The sequence below is a fragment of the Cervus elaphus genome, chromosome 17 (genome assembly GCF_910594005.1).
Source record: "Cervus elaphus chromosome 17, mCerEla1.1, whole genome shotgun sequence".
In the NCBI taxonomy this organism is placed as follows: domain Eukaryota; kingdom Metazoa; phylum Chordata; class Mammalia; order Artiodactyla; family Cervidae; genus Cervus; species Cervus elaphus.
In genome coordinates, this window is record NC_057831.1 from 12,850,624 (window position 1) to 12,871,218 (window position 20,595).

Consider the following 20,595-nt stretch of genomic DNA (forward strand, 5'->3'; position numbering starts at 1 on the left):
GATACGCACTGCCTGCAAATACCAATAGCAACTGACATTCTTAGGAATTTCACAGTTTAGCAGCTAAGTTGCCTCTGTATATACATATTCTTATACCTCATGCTAAGCCCACATATCCTATACATTATTAAAAATAGTTCCCCTCAAAGACTGACTTGCTTTTGCTTCACAATCTGTGATAAAATATTTGAGATTAGTTTTTCTAGGCTCAATGAAAATGCCATGTTTTCTCTCAACTTCATAACTCATTCTTCATGCAAAAGACAAATCTTGCCCCTGCAGCCCTATTGATCCAGGTGGCCCTTTTGGTTAGGAGTAAAGCCTCTTTAATTACTTTGGCTGACTTTCATTTTTTACAAAGTCTTAGGCACATTAACTGTCGCGCTGCAGTGTTCTCATTTGTCTTAAATTTAAATGCACCTTGGTCTCCGGAGATTGATTGACTGTCTATATTCTTGAGAAACCACCTCCTGCCCCAGTCTGTATTAACTCTGCGTAGCTTAGAAATCCGAAAGAGCCATCTCTCAGCTTCTCCTAAGGTTTGATAACCTCTTCCCTTTCCTTCACCAGAGGTGTTTTGACCTTTAATTAAAAGGAAAATTTGTTGTCTTCCTTTCAGAAGACAGCAAATAATGAACTCATTAAAATGAGGTTAGTGTTCAGGCCTTAGAGCAAGAGTTGAAGTCTCATTAGCAGCTAACAGCGCAGAACACAGCACATAAATAAGCCTAATATGGCACAGCAAAATGCCTCAGTGCACTAAATTTGAGCAGAATCAAATGTTTACCATCAGTGATGTCTAGGGCATGAAGTTTTAATGCACTTAATAAAGGAAAGCAAATTGCTTCCTATTAGCCTTGAAATGTTACCACAGAAATTGCCCCAAAAAGTATATTATGTAAATGTAGGATATGTTAGTAATTAACAAAGATATTGTAGAAAAATACCTGTCTTACATAATAGAGGCAGCAATTAGAAAGAATAAAGATGGCTCACAATCTCTAAAGGTAATTCTAGAGATTAATGTAAAATAATGCATGATGTGAGAGTAAGATTTTTTTAAGAGGCTTTATCTCATTCATGGCCCAAGGTGAGAGATATTTGCAATGTCAAACTAGAGAGCTGGTTAATAAAATGAAACATTTCTGTAGTTGATTAAATATATTTTAAGAAAGAGATTCTTTAAGAACTTATTTTAAAGAGTTAACTACACTGAATTTAAGGAAGTTAAGAAGAATTGTTTCAACAAATTCTAATATTTGGTTTTTTCTTATAATGCTAAATGAGTCATAATTAGTAAAATAAAATTAAGTTTTATTGAGTTTTATTTCAACAGTTCAGAGAATGGAATGAAAGTATAAATCCTGTTTAATATCTGTTATCTCTGCCACAATATTTACATAGAATGGTAATGATATGCTTTTCAGTTTACATTGTTTCAGATTCTTATATAAAGCTAGTTAAATATGTTTACATATATTTTCTCTGTTTTTTTTTTTTTTTTTGTCCTTTGGGGGTTTTTTCTTATATTTTAATTTTGCTTTCAGAGATAAAGAAATTTATTACAGCAGGAAGAGTGAACATCTGCATATTTGTACCTTATATTTTTACATAGAAAATTTTTTTTATTCTGCAACATTTCTTAATTTACTTTTTTCAAATAAGAGGATAACTGCTTTATAACATGTGTTGGTTTCTACCATACAACCATGCGAATCAGTCATGACTACATATATACATATATTTCCCATCCTTCCCGAGCCTCCCTCACCCCCACCCCCATCCCACCCATCCCGGCCATCACAGAGCCCCAGGCTGAACCCCGCGTGCAATGCAGCAGCTTCCCACGAGCTCTCTGTTTTACACGTGCGTGCGTGCTAAGTTGCCTCAGTCATGCTGGCCTCTTCACGACCCTGTGGACTATAGCCCACCAGGTTCCTCTGTCCGTAGGATTTTCCAGGCAAGAATACTAGAATGGATTGTCATGCCCTCCCCCAGGGGATCTTCCCAACCAGGGATCTAACTGTGTCTCTTGTGTCTCCAGCATTGGCAGGCAGGTTCTTTACTACCAGCGCCAACTGGGAAGCCCTCAATTAACCTTTTCAATTTGTCCCACCCTCTCCTCCTCCCACTGTGTCTATGAATCTGTTCTCTACATCTGCGTCTCTAACATGTATCTAATATTCTTTTTAAAAAAATCCTTAGAGCAGTATTTTTACCTTATAATTCATTCCAACTATTTTTCCCAAAATATTTGGAAAAAAGCTTGCTTTCAGTCTATACTTTTTGAGCTCTCATGAAAACACAAAGGGAAAAAAAATGTCGTTTAACAACAACAACAAAATAATAGATTAGGAACACCTGCTTTCTGTAGATAAAGCCAGTTCACGAAATGATACTCTGGGGATGTTGAAGAGATACTTCACTACCGGAGAATAAATGTGGTTGGTAATTTCCAGTGTTCATCTGATAACACAAAATAGGGGAACAAATGCAGCAGTCATCATGCACCACATCCAATTCTCTAATGACCTGTATTCTATTCATCTGATATTTAAAGTCCTAAATATCTTCAAACTATATCCCAAATCTGAACCACTTCCCTCTTACATGACCACCAACTCCGATACACTTATTTCTCAATGAGCATAGTTCTTTCTTCTAAATGTCTTCTTCTTCCATACATGTCTTCCTTGATGCAGTTAATTCTTCGTACAATAACCAGATTTTAAGATGTGATGAACATGATATCTCTGCTTGATCAAAATTCCCCAGTGGCTTCTCAGTACTGTCATCCTCCTGCACCGTTAGTTCATTGCTTACTATCTGTTTCACCCACTTGAATATGTACTCGTAAAGAAAGGACTTTGTTTTGTTCAAAAGCCAAATCTCTAGTATGTATGACAGCTGGAATATATTAGCTACTCAAATATTTCTTAATATATAAATACAATAACATATTTCACTTATTTAAGAGTCCTTCTCAAAATTAAATTACAGACAAATTCCTTATAAAAATATACTGTGAAAGGTGGATAATGTCAATCATAGAACTTTAAAGAATATCATTTACATAAAGATATTTTGAATGTTGCCTTCTTTTGTTGGAAAACGAGAACTGGACAGAAAATGTTGCCATTAATATATTTTTGTTTTTGTCAGTCTCCTTTATGAATACCTCACTAGCTTTCCTTTATTTACTGAGAAGTGGAGTTGGTAGACTAGTAGGTGTTTATCAGATGATGTCAAGACTGTTTTGTTAAGAATCTGAATTGTAATTAGACTTTAAATAGAATTGAGCTTGAGGATGTGACAACATCTCACAGGAGCTTTCCATTTTCAAAACCCTTAAGTTTTGTCAGAGGAGGGAGAGACCTGCTAAAAGATGATTTGTCTACCAACACAGGAAATATCCACCTTAAAATAGTAATACCATGAATTCTGATACACTTAAGTTATAAACAAATCTATGTAGATAATGACATGTGTATTTCACACTTATTTAAAAAAACAAAACACAGATATATCTTTTCCTTGCTGGCATTATATTGAGAAGATTCTACTACATATGAATTTAAACAATAAAGGAGATTTAATGCCTCAAATGTATATAACTTGACGCATGACTTGATACTTAGCTTTTGGAAATGATTTTTTGACATGCATTTAAAAATGTATGTATCTGAATGTGTATTTGCAAAATATTAACCTATGTAGTATATGAAAGCTTTCCAAACATTTATGGAATTGATCATGCAAATTTTAACTAATCTAGATTTATTCAGATGTGGTAAAATAACATGAAAATAAAATACAGAAATGCTTTCACCCAGAGACTATTTACTTATTTGCATAATTTTTAAAGGGGCACATTATATTAGCAAGACCTAGGAGACTGCTTTGAAGATAGAAGTGGTTTGATAAATGCTTGCTGAAGTACAGTTACTTATAAAGTTTTTGGTATTTCCTTAAATCTATTTGCTGGCTACAGATAGATGTGTTTTATTTACAAATAATTTTTTCTCATTTCACCTGTTCAAATAAGCTAACTACTGAATTTATGCTATTACAATGAATGAATGAAAGACTAACTCTAGGTTCAATTCTATTATCAGCAGTAATCTTTTATTGCTTGTTTTCTAAGCCATCAAGGGAATGTCCTTGAATTTTTTAATTTGACATTTCTGTCCTTTTATCCAAAAATGTCAATATTCTGAAATAATGATGCTTTTTAAAAGTTAAGCGAATAAGTTGTCATGCACTACCTTAAAAGAGTAGACCCTAATAATAAATAATAAATTTGCTAATAAATGTAGTGGGTTTATTAATCTATTAGCTAAACTATGTATTCTAAAATAGATATCCTTATTCAGAAAGACAGTGAGAGTCTATTTTCTTGGGCTCTAGAATCACTGCAGGTGTGACTGCAGCCATGAAATTAAAAGATGCTTACTCCTTGGGGGGAAAGCTATGACCAACCTAGATAGCACATTAAAAAGTATAGACATCACTTTGCTGACAAAGGTCCATATAGTCAAACTATGGTTTTTCTAGTGGTCATGTGTAGATGTGAGAACTGGGTCATAAAGAAGGCTGAGTGCTGAAGAATGGATGCTTTTGAACTGTGGTGTTGGAGAAGACTCTTGAGAGTCTCTTGGACTGCAAAGAGATCCAACCAGTCCATCCTGAAGGAGATCAGTCTTGGGTGTTCATTGGAAGGACTGATGTTGAAGCTGAAACTCTAATACTTTGGCCACCTGATGCGAAGAGCTGACTCATTTGAAAAGACCCTGATGCTGGGAAAGATTGAGGGCAGGAGGAGAAGGGGATGACAGAGGATGAGATAGTTGGATGGCATTACCCACTTGGTGGACATTAATTTGTGCAAGCTCCAGGAGCTGGCAATCGACAGGGAAGCCTGACGTGCTGTAGTCCATGGGGCCACGAAGAGTCGGATATGACTGAGTGACTGAACTGACTATTCAAAAAGAAAACAAATATATTTACTGTGGGACATAAAAAATATGTGTGTGTATATATATTTCACATGCCACCTAATCTACATGTTATACAATTTTTTGGTAGTGAATAAAGTCAATGATTTATCTTTGTTCAAATCATTCACAGCATATCAATCTGCTGAATCATTACTACACACAACTATTTTCACCTTTAAAATCTTACTTTGCCCAGTGGTTACTTCAGTTGAGAAGATTAGTTCTTTTTAAATTAATAACAGAAAGTCAATAAAAATTTAAAATGTATAATTTGTAGTTTTCAAGTACAGTCTTAATGAAATAACTCTAGAAATAGGAGAAGCTTGATACTGGAAAGACATACTGATTTTCACTGGAAGTTTATTTATATTTTGAATAGAGAACAACTGAGTGAAATCACAGGGAAGATGAGGAGAGACTATACCTTTCTAAGAAAAAGTGGATAAAAACCTGCAGACAACTTGATGCTCTTAGTAATGTATCCCTTGCTCCTGTGGGACATGAATGATGGAAATTGACAAGGAAGTTATTTTTTTGTTTGTTTTTTATTTTGAATGAAATGTCTGCAGAGACAAAAATGATTGTTTCCAGGAAATTTTTAGGAAAATTATTATAGGACCAACATGTCTGCCAAAGCTGTGGCAGAAATCTCTGAAGCCTGTCTCCAAGACAGAGTTACCAAGTTCAGATGTTTCCAAGGTGCATCCATGAAAGAATGGGGAGTTATATAAAAATGAGAATAGAAAGTACACCTTCTGTGTTCAAGAAACACTTGGAAATTGTTACAATTTTTAATGAAAGAATGATATAATATGGCTAATAAGTGAATACCTTGCAAGTGGTCAAGCAGATGGCCAGAGTGAACATTGCCATTTTAGGAATTAATGAACTAAAATGGTTCGAAATGGCACATTTAATTCAGATGACCATTATATTTACTACTGTGGGCAAGAATCCCTTAGAAGAAATGGAGTAGCCCCCATAGTCATCAAAAGAGTCTGAAATGCAGTACATGGGTGCAGTCTCAAAGATGATAGAGTGATTTCAGTTCGTTTCCAAGGCAATACATTCAAAATCTCAGTAATCTTGCAGCAAGATGGAGAAGCTCTACACCTTTCAGCAAAAACAAGAACTGGGGCTGATTGTGGCTCAGATCATGAGCTCCTTATTGCAAAATTCAAACTTAAATTGAAGAAAGAATGGCCACTAGGCCATTCAGATACGACCTAAATCAAGTCCCTTGTGATTATACAGTGAAAGTGATTAATAGATTCAAGGGATTAGATCTGGTAGACAGAGTGTCTGAAAAAAACTATGAACAAAGGTTTGTAACATTGTACAGAAGGTGGTAACCAACCCATCCTCAAGAAAAAGAAATGCAAGAAAGCAAAGTGGCTATCTTAGGAGGCTTTACAAATAAATGAGAAAAGAAGAGAAATGAGAGGATAACCACTGTGGTGTGATAACTCACCTAGAGTCAGGCATCCTAGAATGTGAAATTAAGTGGGCCTTAGGAAGCATTACTGCGAATAAAGCTACTGGAGGTGATGCAATTCCAGCCGAGCTATTTAAAATACTAAAATATGATGCTGTTAAAGTGCTGCACACAATACATCAGCAAATTTAGAAAATTCGGCAGTGGCCACAGAACTCTAAAAGGTCAGTGTTCATTCCAATCCCATAGAAGGGAAATGCCAAAGAGTCTTCAAACTACCATACAGTTGTGCTCATTTCGCATGCTAGTAAGGTTATGCTCAAAATCCTTCAAGCTAGGCTTCAGTAGTATGTGAACTGAGAACTTCCAGATATACAAGCTGGATCTAGAAAAGGCAGAAGAACCAGAGATCATATTGCCAACATTTGTTGGATCATAGAAAAAGCAAGAGAATTGCAGAAAAAATCTGCTTCCTTGACTACACTAAAGTCTTTGACTGTGTGGATCACAACAACCTGTGAAAAATTCTTAGAGATGGGAATACCAGATTACCTTACCTGTCTTCTGAAAAACCTGTAGGCAGATCAAGAAGCAACAGTTAGAACTGGACATGGAACAATGGACTGATTCCAAATTGGGGAAGGAGTACGTCAAGGCTGGGTACTGTCACTCTGCTTGTTAACCTCTATTCAGAGTGAAGTGAAGTGAAAGTCGCTCAGTCATGTCTGACTCTTTGCAGCCCCATGGACTGCCCATGGAATTCTCTAGGCCAGAATACTGGAGTGGGTAGCCTTTTCCTTCTCCAGGGGATCTTCCAAACCCAGGGATCAAACCCAGGTCTCCTGCATTGCAGGCAGATTCTTTACCAGCTGAGCCACAAGGGAAGCCCAAGAACACTGGAGTGGGTAGCCTATCCCTTCTCCAGAGATCTTCCTGACCCAGGAATCGAACCAGGGTCTCCCACATTGCAGGCAGACCCTTTACCAATTGAGCTATCAGGGAAGCCCTTCTATTCACAGCATACCATGCCAAATGCAAGGCTGGGTGAATCACAAGCTGGAATCAAGATTGCCAGGAGAAATATCACCAATGTCAGATATGCAAAAGATACCACTCTAATGACAGAATGTGAAGAAGAACTAAAGGGCTTCTTGGTGAGGTTGAGAGAGGTTAGTGAGAAAGCTGACTTGAAACTCAACATTCAAAAAAACTAAGATCATGACATTGGTCCTACCACTTCCTGGCAAATAGATGGGGAAAAACTGGACTCGGTGACAGATTTTATTTTCTTGGGCTCCAAAATCACAATGGGTGGTGACTGCTGCCATGAATTTAAAAGGTGCTTGCTCCTTGGAAGGAAAGCTATGACAAACCCAGACAGTGTATTAAAAATCACAGCCATTACTTACCAAAAAAAGTCCTCATAGTCAAAGCTATGGTTTTTCTAGTAGTCATGTACAAATGTGAGCGTTGGACCACAAAGAAGACTGAGAATTGAAGAACTGATGCTTTTGAACTGTGGTGCTAGAGAAGCCTCTTGAGGGGACAGCAAGGAGATCAAACGAGTCAGTCTTAAAGGATATCAACATTGAATATTCATTGGAAGGACTGATGCTGAAGCTCCAATATTCTGGCCACCTAGTGTCAAGAGCCTACTCATTGGAAAAGACCCTGATGCTGGAAAAGATTGAAGTCAGGAGGTGAAAGGGGTGACAGAAGATGAGATGTTTAGATGGCATCACCAACTCAATGCACATGAGTTTGAGCAAACTTCGAGAGATAGTGAAGGACAGAGGAGCCTGGAGTACTGCAGTCCATGGGTCGCAAAGAGTTGAACACAACATAGTGACTGAACAACAAAAGGGAATACCTTGGCGTTGAAGAAATTTCCAATTGCATGTGAGAAGAGAATATTTCTGGAAATGAAATTAGGTAAGTCAGTGACAATACCAGCCAACAATTACTGAATATCTGTATTGTGCCAAGAACTGTTATAAGCCCTCAAACTTGCACTGAATGACGAGAAATTAAAGAATTCGAAATGGAGATTGTGAACAAAGACAGAGCATGATTCCTAAGGAAGAATGCCAGTATCTGACCTTGATTAAGACAACTGCTTCAGAGACTTTCATTTTTAAGGCCTAAAATATAAAATGAGAATTTTGATCTTGAAATAAAACATAATTTTGGTAATGAAAACAAATTAATCGTTGATTTTAGCCATTTTTTATCAAGATGCTCCAAGAAGTAACATCATATTTATCAAAAGGGTAATTGTTATTTCTAAGTATATTTCCACAGTTTCATAATACTAAGAAATTGATTTTGTTCTGAGGCTCTTATGGGATAACAAGTCCTGAAGTAAAGGAAAAGAACTCTTCTTCTACAGAATGCATGCAGATAGTTAATGCAATTATATAACTGAGTACATGTGCAGAACACATTTCTTATAAAATCACAGCTATTTATTATATTTTGCAACTTGCTTTGGATACTAAATAGGAAACTATGTTTGATCAGGCTATCATGACCCCAGGAAACACCTCTACCTCCAAAGTATTAACCACCTGTCTAATGTTTTTTCCTAAGACTGTAGCTTAAAATTAGGCAGGTAGGAGTGTGCATTGCTGGCAAATAGTTTGGGGGGAAAGCTAAGATAAGTCAGGTACAAAATGTTTCCTACTATAGTCTTTAGCATGTTAATGTGAATTGAGAACTTCCCAAGAGATATAGCTTCCCAGGTGGTGTTTGTGGTAAAGAAACCCACTTGCCAATGCAGGTAGATGTGGCTTCAATCTCTGGGTTGGGAAGATTTCCCTTGAGGAAGGCACAGCAACCCTCTCCAGTATTCTTCCCTGGAGAATCCCATGGATAGAGGAGCCTGGTGGACTACAGCCCATAGGGTCTCAAACAGTTGGACTTGACTGAAGCAACTTAGCATGCAAGAGATATATAATAGAGTGTTTCCCAAACATTTTGAATGTGGAATTACCTTTCATGGAATTATTAAATTTTACAGACCTAGTGACACACAGCTCACTGTTTGGAAATGTGTAATCAGGAACTCTTGTTTCAGTGCAGACATAGCAGGACAAAGCATTTCTATCAGATAGGCTCTCCAACACAGAAGTCAGGATTATGCAGGGTGATTCAGATTACATATTAAAATTTCAAACTAACACAGAGAGAATTGGGGTCCAGTTTTGAATCTCTGGAAATATTCTGAGTTCTAAACGACTTTGGTCCCATCCTCACCTGAAAAATTGTCTGACATTGTTTTATTGTTTATGTGTATGTTTCTCTCAGCTCTCTGATTCCTTAGATTCCTGAAGCTGTCTTTCAGTCATTGGGCTTACAATGACCAGTTTCATTCTACATCCCCAAAGTAGTCCTAATATAAAATAGTTCTGTCTCACTATTCTTTTATCATTTACTTAAACACTTCAGCCTAGTGCAAATGAGACAATTATTCTTGTCATTACTCTATAAAATCCTTTGAAATAATCATACTACATGAATCATGTATTCTGTTATACATATATCTTTGTACAACTCAAAAAATTCTTATAGGCCATTATGGAGACTTAGGACCAAAGCATATGGAAAAAATTAAATAATATAATTGAAGGGGAGACTTAAAAGCACTAATAAAGGAAAAACCCAGAAGTTCAAGAGATAATATCTTATGGGTCTTACGAGTGCATATTTGATTTGAATTTATTTATTTGATTCAAAATCCCAATCAATTACGTAGAACATGAAAGATATGAAACAGAAACACAGAGAATAGAGCATCCTCACGGTCTAAGATGACCTTTGTGGACTGAACCCGAGGATAGTGTTGAAGAGAAACTGGGGCAGTATTTCACCAACTTTATTAAATTTTTCTGATTCCAGGGAGACAACCAGAGGACTAATAAAAAAGCAGAAGCAGAAATTTATTTCATATACTTTCAGATTGGACTGAAGTCGGTGCCTTAGAATCCTGTGGACACAGATATACCAGATACCAATGACATTCCCCCGATGATCAAAGTATAGGGCACAAGAGAAATTCAACCACAGTCACTGGAAAGGGAGTGAAAGACACATGGAGTGCTTTGCTGATACAATCAAATAAAGTCTACAATACTCTAAATGCACTTCAAGTTTAATGATTTATATCACCTTCATTGTGTTCTTTGATAATCAAACAGAAAATGCAAACTCTCCACATACATGATGTGAATTAATATTATTTTACAAGGTCAAACCAGTTTTCAAATTTTTCCTTCCCTTTGCCTGTATCTTTTAATCAGTATCAATGTTTAACCTTCTGGTATCCAAAAAGCATTCCTGGTATGTTGAGACCACTCCCCTACTAATACATACACGTCCTTTGCATATTGGTACCTATATGCTATGTGTATTTGAAAGTAATGATGACATAGGACTTTAAACTTTAAACTCTGTTTTTCATACTAGGGATGGTTGGGGAAGAAATATGTAGTGTAGCCATGGAATTATTGATTTTTCCCTCAAAACTTTTCTCAAATTTTCCCTCACCTCACTGAATGTCAGAAAGCTGAATCATTAATGAAATCACTCCACTTTACTTCCCACATCAGCTTATCAATATTTATACTTTTACTTCTTTCCATACCCAGTACCACCAGTAGAAGTCATGCCTTTATTCTCTGTTACTTGAACTACTGCAAAGCCTTCTGAATGATTTCCCTATTTTCTTTACAGTTTTCCTATGATTCCTTCACAGCCAAGAGCCAGGGGAACCAATTTAAACTGTAAGTCATATGCTAGGTGAGGTGAATTAGAGTGTGTATTAATAAATAACAATAATTAATTAATAAATGATAAAAATATAGGTCCTCTGTTGTAGTTTCAACAATAGCATATACTATATTAGCATCTTATAATAATATAACAATAGCACATAATATGTAACATTAAAAAAACTAAGATTATGGCATCTGGTCCCATCAATTCATGGCAAATAGATGGGGAAACAATGGAAATAGTGGCAGATTTTATTTTCTTGGGCTCCAAAATCACTGCAGACAGTGACTGCAGCCGTAACATTAAAAGAAGCTTGCTCCTTGGAAGGAAAGCTATGTCCAACCTAGACAGCACATTAAAAAGTGTAGACATCATTTTGCTGACAAAGGTCCATATAGTCAAGCTATGATTTTTCCAGTAGTCATGTGCAGATGTGAGAGCTGGGTCATAAAGAAGGCTGAGTGCTGAAGAACTGATGCTTTTGAACTATGGAGTTGGAGAAACCTCTTGAGAGTCCCTTGGACTGAAAGGAGATCAAGCCTGTCAATCCTAAAGGAAATCAGTCCTGAATATTCACTGGAAGGACTGATGCTGAAGCTGAAACTCCCAATACTTTGGCCACCTCATGCAAAGAACTGACTTATTGGAAAAGACTCTGATGCTGGGAAAGATTGAGGGCAAGAGAAGAAAGGGATGACAGAGGATGAGATGGTTGGATGGCATCACCCACTCAGTGGACATTAGTTTGAGAAAACTCTGGGAGATAGTGAAGGACAGGGAAGCCTGACATGCTGCATGCAGTTCATGGGGTTGAAAAGAGTGGGGCATGACTTAGCTACTGAACAACAATAATAATTGTTTTAACATTAACAATAAAAAATTCAATTAAATAATTATTTGATTGATGTACCATGTGTTTGTGTGTCTAAAAAGAGTGATAACAATATACAAAGTAGTTTTGTCTGTCAGACACTTTCTGTCTCCACAACCTGAGGTAGCTTATTTAGGCTCTTTGCAACTTCTTTCCCCACTTGTAAAATAGGGCTATTAAAGGGATCATGGAGAGACTTGAAGAGATATTTCAAGTGGAGTGCTTCTAATAGTGCCTGACAGTACCTTACACTTAGTAAGTGCTCAATTATGCTAGATAGTATTGTCACCATTCTCCACTGTGTCCTTAGTATCTAGAAGAATGCCTAAAACAAGAATCAGGGGTCCAATATCAATACTGTTTGAATGGACACATGAGTGAAAAACAGCACAAGGAGGTAGAGAGCCAGAGCTCCAGATTCCTGGCTTCGTGGAGACTTAAGTAAAAGAAGCTAGATAGCAGTGGAACACTTAGATGGTGGGCAGAGAGCAAGAGGATAACTGCTCTGAAACACTATGGTGTTTTTCTACCTGGCCAGTTGTGCTTCAAATTGATTCTGACCTCAGCAGAAGGACCCCCAAGTCCCAAACCTTTCTCCCCATAAGAAACCCCCACATCTCTTCACTATCATCAGAAGACTGCATTCATTCTTCCTTGATTAACTCACCCATTCCACAATCAGAGCTAATCTGCCCCACATAAAATTATTTAGAAGATTCAGCACATTGGTATGATATTTTGTCACAACTTAAATTATGTCAGACAGTTTCCTCTTTGACTAGCAGTAGGGTTTATCAGGAAAAGGAAGAGAATAGATTTCTGAAGGAATGGAGATTTTTCTTAAGGGGAAAAGAGATGAGCAAGAACAGAGGCACAAACCATCAATGACAAACTTCAAAAGCTTCATATTTTAACCCCGGGTCAGACCTATCCGTCTTCATTTGTACGTTGACAAATCGTCTCTGCACAAAAGTTCATGAAATTCTGAGTCTGTTTCAACCTGGGTGGCCATACAGACTTACTCTAGTGAGACCTGAAGTTAAAGTCAGATCAAATGTTTAGGCAAACATGCTCAATTTTGGCACTCTTGCTTTGTTACCTGATTGGACCATTTAAACTTTCCATGAAGCATTTTTTTCCCTACTTGGAAAATAGTATAGATGTAACCTCTTCTGATTCCCATATCAAGAGCTTATAAGGATAAATGTGCTTGGTTGTTCAGTTGTGTCTGACTTTGTGACCCCCTGGTCTGTAGCCCACCAGGCTCTTCTGTCCATGGAATACAAGCAAGAATACTGGAGTGGGTTGCCATTTCCTACTCCAGGGGATCTTCCCAGCCAAGGAACTGAACCCATGTCTCTTGCATCTCCTGCAAGCTGATTCTTTACCACTGCGACATCTGGGAAGCCCTGGAAGGATAAATAGGATACCATCTTGAATTATTGAATGTAGTAAAAGACTGTCCAAGGAAGACAAAAACTATCACCCTTTGGTGTTTGATTTGAAATTCTGGAAGTGTAAGCTTTTACCAAAGTATGTATATAGTCATGACTTATTAATTATGCACACATAGGGAAAGGGTTAGGCTGATGGTAAACAATCTGAATGTCAGGATGGCTTAAAATGTATGCAGTATACCTTGAAATTAATACAAACAGTGCACTAGCAATATTTCCTGAAGTTCCTTGATGGCTATAATCTCCAGTGTGAAGTTATAAGAATCACCATCATAAATACAGATTCCTAGGCTCCATCCTATTCTGCAATTCAGAATACCCAGAAAATGGACTTGGAAAGAGCATCTTGGTGATTCATTTCATTTCTTACGGGTAAGCTGGAAACAACTGCTTGAGCTTCCTTAAGAACCAGCAGGGGTCTATAATGAAATGCATGTCCTTGAGTCCCATCATAGCCAGATTAAATCAATAATTCTTCAAGTGGGTGCACAGAATTGACAATTTTAGCAGTCTCCTCTAGAAAATATTATGTGTGATGAAGTTTGAAAAACATTGCTCTCTTCAGTATTTTGCAGTAAGACAAAGTTGTACTTGCTTTATTAAACACTGAGGAACTCTTTAGAAGAATATTAAATGAATGCAAGTATGTTTATTAAAATAATGAATTTTTGCTTTTACTTAAATAAGTTATATATTTATTTTCTTTAGTATCCAAATGACTTAGTGAGTCCTTCATGGATAATGCAAGGAAAACCTTTAAAGCAATTTATATATATTTTTATGACTTATAAACTATTAAATAAAATAAAGTTTATTATCCAAATGTTTAATATATTTTATTTTGCATATATTTTTAAAAGTTAATCAAATTTGCCCACAAAGTATTTTGATAAAATTAATATATATAAATCTACATATTATTTCCTATACTTTATTATTTGATTTTTATTTCAAATTGAGACATATTATTTCTAGCCCATTAACAAGTTTTTCTAAAATAAGGTGGGTTTTTTTTGCTTTACTCTATTTTATTTATTCATAATTTTATATTTTTATTTTTCCTGTTTGATATTTCCTGACATTTTACATTTTTTCTGTATTTTAATCCTTTATTTTTCTACATTTTTTCTTTAATTTTCATGATTCAATGCTTTTTTATTTTACATTTATTTCTGACTTTTATTTTTTTAAGTTATATCTATTTTATGCATATTAATTTATTTGTTCTTTTTTTTTTTTTACCATTGAAAGACATGGAACCATTCTTTCCTTGAATTTTTAAACTCAAAGAACATTTAGTTACAATGAAGTAGGAAATTTTGAGTCTTTTAGAATTTTCTTCTTTTTATTCATTTGTTTTGTTTTTGCTTATAGAAATTGTTATTTTACTCCAAATTAATCAAGATTACATAGTGGGAGGTTGTAACTAGACAACTCTAATTCTTTTAAAAATGGAAAGGTCTGTCAGATTCTTCATATAGCTAATTAGCTCCAGTGGAAGAAAACCCATCTGCTCTTGCCTGTGAGAGCCTGTCTTACTACACAATTTACAATTTAAGATTATAAGCCATCCATGTTATAAATGTGTTGGTGAAATACAGAATCCTATCTATATCATGTAATGGTATGGCCTGTGAGCCATTTTTATCATTTTACCATCAGAAAAAAATGTTAGCAATAAAAATAAATGAAACTAGCTCAGTAGGTTGCTGTATTTAATATGGCTTTTTATTACATTTTAAATGTCTTCCACATATATGAAAATATATTTAGCAACATGGCATATGTAAAATGAGCAGTAAAGGAAAATGATGCAAGTCTTAAGAAAAACAATTTAGGATGTTGCTTTGGGAGATGAGAAAAGGAAAAGCCTTAAGGCATCAGGGAAGACTTCATACAAATAGGTGATGTTTGGGCCAAGCTTTACAAATGGGGAAGGCTGAAAAGTGGGATGAGGAACAGCTAGACACTTTTCAGGACCACAAAACAAACAAACAAACAAACAAACAAACAAAAAAACAGAAAAGACATGGAAAAATGTAGAAGATGAGGAATAATACAGAGGACAGCATGATTTACAGGTGGCTTAACCATGGAGACACCACCGATACCTACCATGTGGTAAGAGATTGCCATATTAAGTAGTCATCAACAGCATTTTTCAAGATTTTATGATGTACCAGGCACTTAGCTAAGCACTTTGTATGCCTTATACAATGTAATCTTCACAATAATTGTGTGAAACAAGTGTTAAGCAGGATCCCATTTCACAGATAAGGGAAAAGATAATAAAAAGTGAAATGACCAACAAAGCTGAGTCCCTAACTGAATGGCTTCCCTGACCGCAAGGGTGAAGTGCATTGCTGTCTTTGGGATGTTGGCATGACGGCACAGTGTGGAATAGAGGAAGGTGGGAACACCGTTAGCAGCCTGTAGTGTTTTAAAGCCAAGAAAAAGACATATAGGTCTGCCTAAAGTTGGCGGCACACTGACTGGGAAAGAATAGATCATTTGAACTTTTTTAGATGGCCCCTAAGAAAGCATCAAGTGGGCCCACTTCCTCAGTCTAAATTAAATGTCTTACTGCATCTATCACAACATGCTCTAGATTTCTTTTGGAGCTCTTATGATTTGTAATTTTGCATTTGAGGGATCCTTTATTTAATAGAGGATCTTGCTCTCCCTCTCAGTAAAGCCCAAGGTTACAGAGGCTATGTTTACCAAACCCCACACTTTATCCGTCTAGAATAAATATTTACTGAATTTAAGAATGGTTGGTGGATTAATAAATGTGGAATAAAGAATGATTTCAAGAACAGAGGTGGAGTGGATGGGGATGGAGTGGTGAGAATAGGGGAAGGAAGAACTTAATAAACTTAAATTTTGAAAAAAACCCAAAACTATTTCAAGGTATGGAAGCTCAGGGATTGTGCATTGAATCAAACAAGAAACACAGAAAAAAAAAATTCCTAATAAAAAAAGATGCATGATTTAAAAAAAAATTTTTAAACTATATTCCAGAATATATACCAATAAGCTCAATTGTTTATTTTTAATTCTACTCTTTTTTTTCATATATAAATTGCATTTGGGGGGAACTTTTAAAATCTAGTTACACTAGTATGTCTTTTTTTTTTTTTTCCTTTTTCTATTTAGCTGGTGATATTTAAATAAGATTAGCCAGGATTATACCCAATCTAACTGTAATCTTGGATAACCAGGAACCATACAGCTTATCAACCTTGTAATTCTCTTTTTTCTTTACAAATTTGCAGGAAAGCTCTCTTAACTCTGGGGGGAATAAAAAGTAAAGTTCACTCATGCTCAAAAGAAATTGTCTAAACTTCTGGTCTTTTTCACCTTAAAAGATGGATAGGAGTAACCAAAAAACAGTCTTAGTAATATCTCTAGTTGGAAAGAGTTTCTCACTTCCATCAGAACAAATAAACTCCCTTTTAAAAATTCATTAAAAAAATTGAAAAAGCATTCTGAATAAATAATCAAATTACAATGCCCAAGAATATGAAATTTTGAATTATACTACATATGTCAACATAGAAATAATAGCAGTAGAATGCTTGGCATTAAATTTAAAGGACTAAGTCTGACTCAGAGATTACTGTCCAGATGTTCTTATCCTGTCTACAAGCAAGAGATTGACCTCTCATAATTCCAGAATGAGAAGCTAGGAAACATTTTGCTGTGTTTAGAGAATATTTTTTTATGGGATTACTGATTTCCTACCTCCCCTTTCCTTGTTCATATCTCAAGGTCTGTAATTAACATACTATAAAATATAAATTGCCCTTTAATTTGTAAAATAAAAATCCAAGCTTTCAACTCAAGAAGTATGCCTTAAAAATGACAGGAGAGGTTGCACAGTTACATATAACACTCAGTTGGAACTCAAACTGAAGTTATCTTCCTATCCCTTACCAACAAATACAGAATCTGTCTAAATCCAACAACTCTGAAAAAATTTCCCCAAGGAAAAGAAGTATGATAATCTAAAATTCAAGAAATGTCTCACATAGAAATGAAAAATGATTTCAGTGCTGTGTGGTTAGAAAATTGCCTCTCAGCAATTTATAATATGCTTAAGACTTAACTGCTTCATAATTTGGTAAACTTCAATAAAAATAATAACAAAAGTGATTATAATACCTGGAATATGAATAGCACTTAACATTAGCTATCAAAACCCCCAAAAGCAACAAAGACCACATTATTTTGTTTCATTCATGCATATGCATTTGAAAAAGAGGCATCCCAAAAGCTTCATATTTATTTTTCTAAAATCATGTTAATTTCTTATTTATTTCAGGCATTACTAGAGACTCAAAATTTACTGCGCACTCAGGTTGCAAATTTTACCTTCAACCTTGGATTTTCAGGGAAGTTTTACCACACAGGTAAGAAGGAGCTTTGTGTTCTCAGGCAGCTGCATATAAATAGGAGAGAGGATTTTTAATGTTTCAAAAGGAGGAGAAATAGAATATCCAGACTGATATGGGAAAAACTCGGGTGCATTATGAGTAGCCAAATCCAAAATCAATGAAACTTGTTTACTTTGGCAAATACTGTTAGAGTCAGGGCAAAACAGGAAGAGAAATGACTTAGTCAACTCAGTAAAAGAAACTATAACCATTGTTCTAAGTGTGTCTATGCATCCTGTGAAGCATAGAGACCATGGTGATGAAGATGATGACAATGAGATGATAACGATAATAATAACAATGGACAGTGTTTTAAAGTTGTAGGACAATCTAGGGACACACATTTTTAGTATATTATTTTTCTTTGGAAAACATCTAGTTATAAGAGAGGAATTGCTTCAAATAAATTTAATAGATTTTAAGAGTCATCTTGCTTAATTTATTGTCCCTTCAGGATTTTCCTTAAAAATATTGCAATGATTTGGCCAACATGCATTAAAACCATCACACTCAAACTTCTATTTCTTACCACATCTATCCAATCACAGTTTCATTTCTTTTCAGTCTCAGCCTCCAAACAAATCCTCAAAGTGTGATTGTTGTTCATGGACTACTCCATGTTCTTCTGTTTTTCACCTCTTTACCCATCTTTACCTCCAGAATTTGACTCTTATTTTCTGAATAGCAGCATTATAATGGCAGGCACTAGTATGGAGAAAATTATGTGAATAAAAGTGATTGTCTTAATGGCACAAAATGGTGTCTTAGGGCTTGTATTAGGGCAATGCCTACTATCTGCTACTATTTCTGCATCTTTGGTGAAAGCTAAATGATTTGTTTAGGGCTTTGCATTGTTGTTACTTCATAGTATTGTAGTAAAAACATTTCACAGTATTCTCTATACATGTGATTTATTGACTCATTAAAAATATCCCATGCAAAGGTAGTCTTTGATTATCATAAATTCAGTTCATTTACCCAAAGAGGTTTCTTAATGTTTACCCAAAGAGGCTCAGCAGGTTTATTAGAATATTGAAGCAGCAGGGTCATACTGGCTTTTCTTTAATGCTTTTTTCCTTCTGCTTTGAAACATGTAAATCTGTTTAAAGTAATAGAAAGAAAATTGGTATTTGGACCAGTTGATAAATGAAATCACTGCATATTTTAAATGGATATCTTGCAGTAAAAGATTTGGGTCATCACATCTACACAGCCAAAGCAATTCTAGCTTACAATTTTGAAAATAGACATGATTTTATAAACCTTTTTCAAAACCCCCTCAAGAAATGAGTTCAGACCTAAGAATCACTGATTATGAAGTTATAAAACAGATAACTCTACAGACTGTGTCTACTCATGCTGGGGAAAAAATATGGGATTGTTTGGAGTTCACACGCAAACAATACTATTTTGTCTTAAATAGCTGTATAAGAAAAGTAAAAGTCATTCTTCTGGCTGAAATATATCTGGATAACTGCCTCAGCTTTATTTACTTTTCATATTCAAATCTACTAAACCTGTCAGACGTTTGCAGAGTTAATGTTGATAGCAGGTTATAACACTTCCCATTTCTTTTTTATAATCCTGAGCGTGTACACGTTATACATCCCACTAGGAAATGAACACTCTAGTTAATATCACAGGGACAGTTGTTGGAGGAAGAAACCAAACAATAATAAAAAAAAGATTTTAATTATATCTCTTAATTGGACCTTATTGACTCTTTATGTTGGTAAATAAATATGTTGACAATAAAAATAATGAGAGAAACACTATTCTGTTGCTCTGGTATAATGTGCTTTACAGATTCTGCAATATATGTATTTGTAAGTTCTGGAAGCTTAATTACCTTCACATAAATATGAAGCTTTATTTGATTGGCTACATTATGTATAGAATCATTGAAATGCATCCATGACATTTTCCAAGGGTGCAATCATGCTCTATTAAGTACTTATTTATTCATTTGAGGGTATCAAGGTTTCTTCCAGTTTGGAGTTAAACATTGATAGTATTCACTTTCCCTAGGACATGCCTCTTGCCTATCTAGTTGCTTCCTATATGGAGGTTTAACTATCAGGAGTTTAACAAATCGAAAAAGTTCTTTCCTTATCTATGCACTTGATTGTGACAGGTAACCATGAAAAGATGGCCTTGTCACAGTCACCCTCTCAGATTCTCCCAGAATGATCTGATTTTCCAATGCATGAAGATGCTGATTGATGAGTTTCATTGTTTTGAAGACATTTAATCACATATGCCCAGTGTAATAAAGATAGATTCTGCATTCCTAGACTGCTTCACTTATTTGTATTTTCCATGTATTCTTTCCTGTTCAGTTTCTCTGTCCTTCACATGCTGAAAACAATCTTGCCCAAAAAGCACATTCTTAAAAGTCATTCACTCATGGGTGCCAAATTGAAAGAGGAAGGACATTCTGCTGATTGAAAGTAAAAAAAAATAAATAAATAAATAAATAATAATAATAATAAAAGCATGGAGTTCAGAGTATAATCTTTTAGTCTGGAAATATTTTAAAGCATGATTGGAATTGCACAATGAAAGCTCAATTGAAAAATGGAGACATTACAGGATCAAGATGACTTGTAGGGATAGAGAGCTACAA

The 20,595-nt window shown here is 35.4% G+C and overlaps 1 protein-coding gene across 2 annotated transcripts in view; it reads left to right on the forward strand.

The window, feature by feature from the left end:
* Nucleotides 1-20,595, forward strand: part of LOC122673402 (bifunctional heparan sulfate N-deacetylase/N-sulfotransferase 4) — a 298,043-nt gene that overhangs the window by 130,725 nt on the left and 146,723 nt on the right. For both annotated transcript variants that reach the window (XM_043871154.1, XM_043871156.1), the window contains one exon: nt 17,858-17,945. In XM_043871154.1, the coding sequence (XP_043727089.1) occupies nt 17,858-17,945 (88 nt within the window). The remainder of the gene's footprint in view (nt 1-17,857; nt 17,946-20,595) is intronic.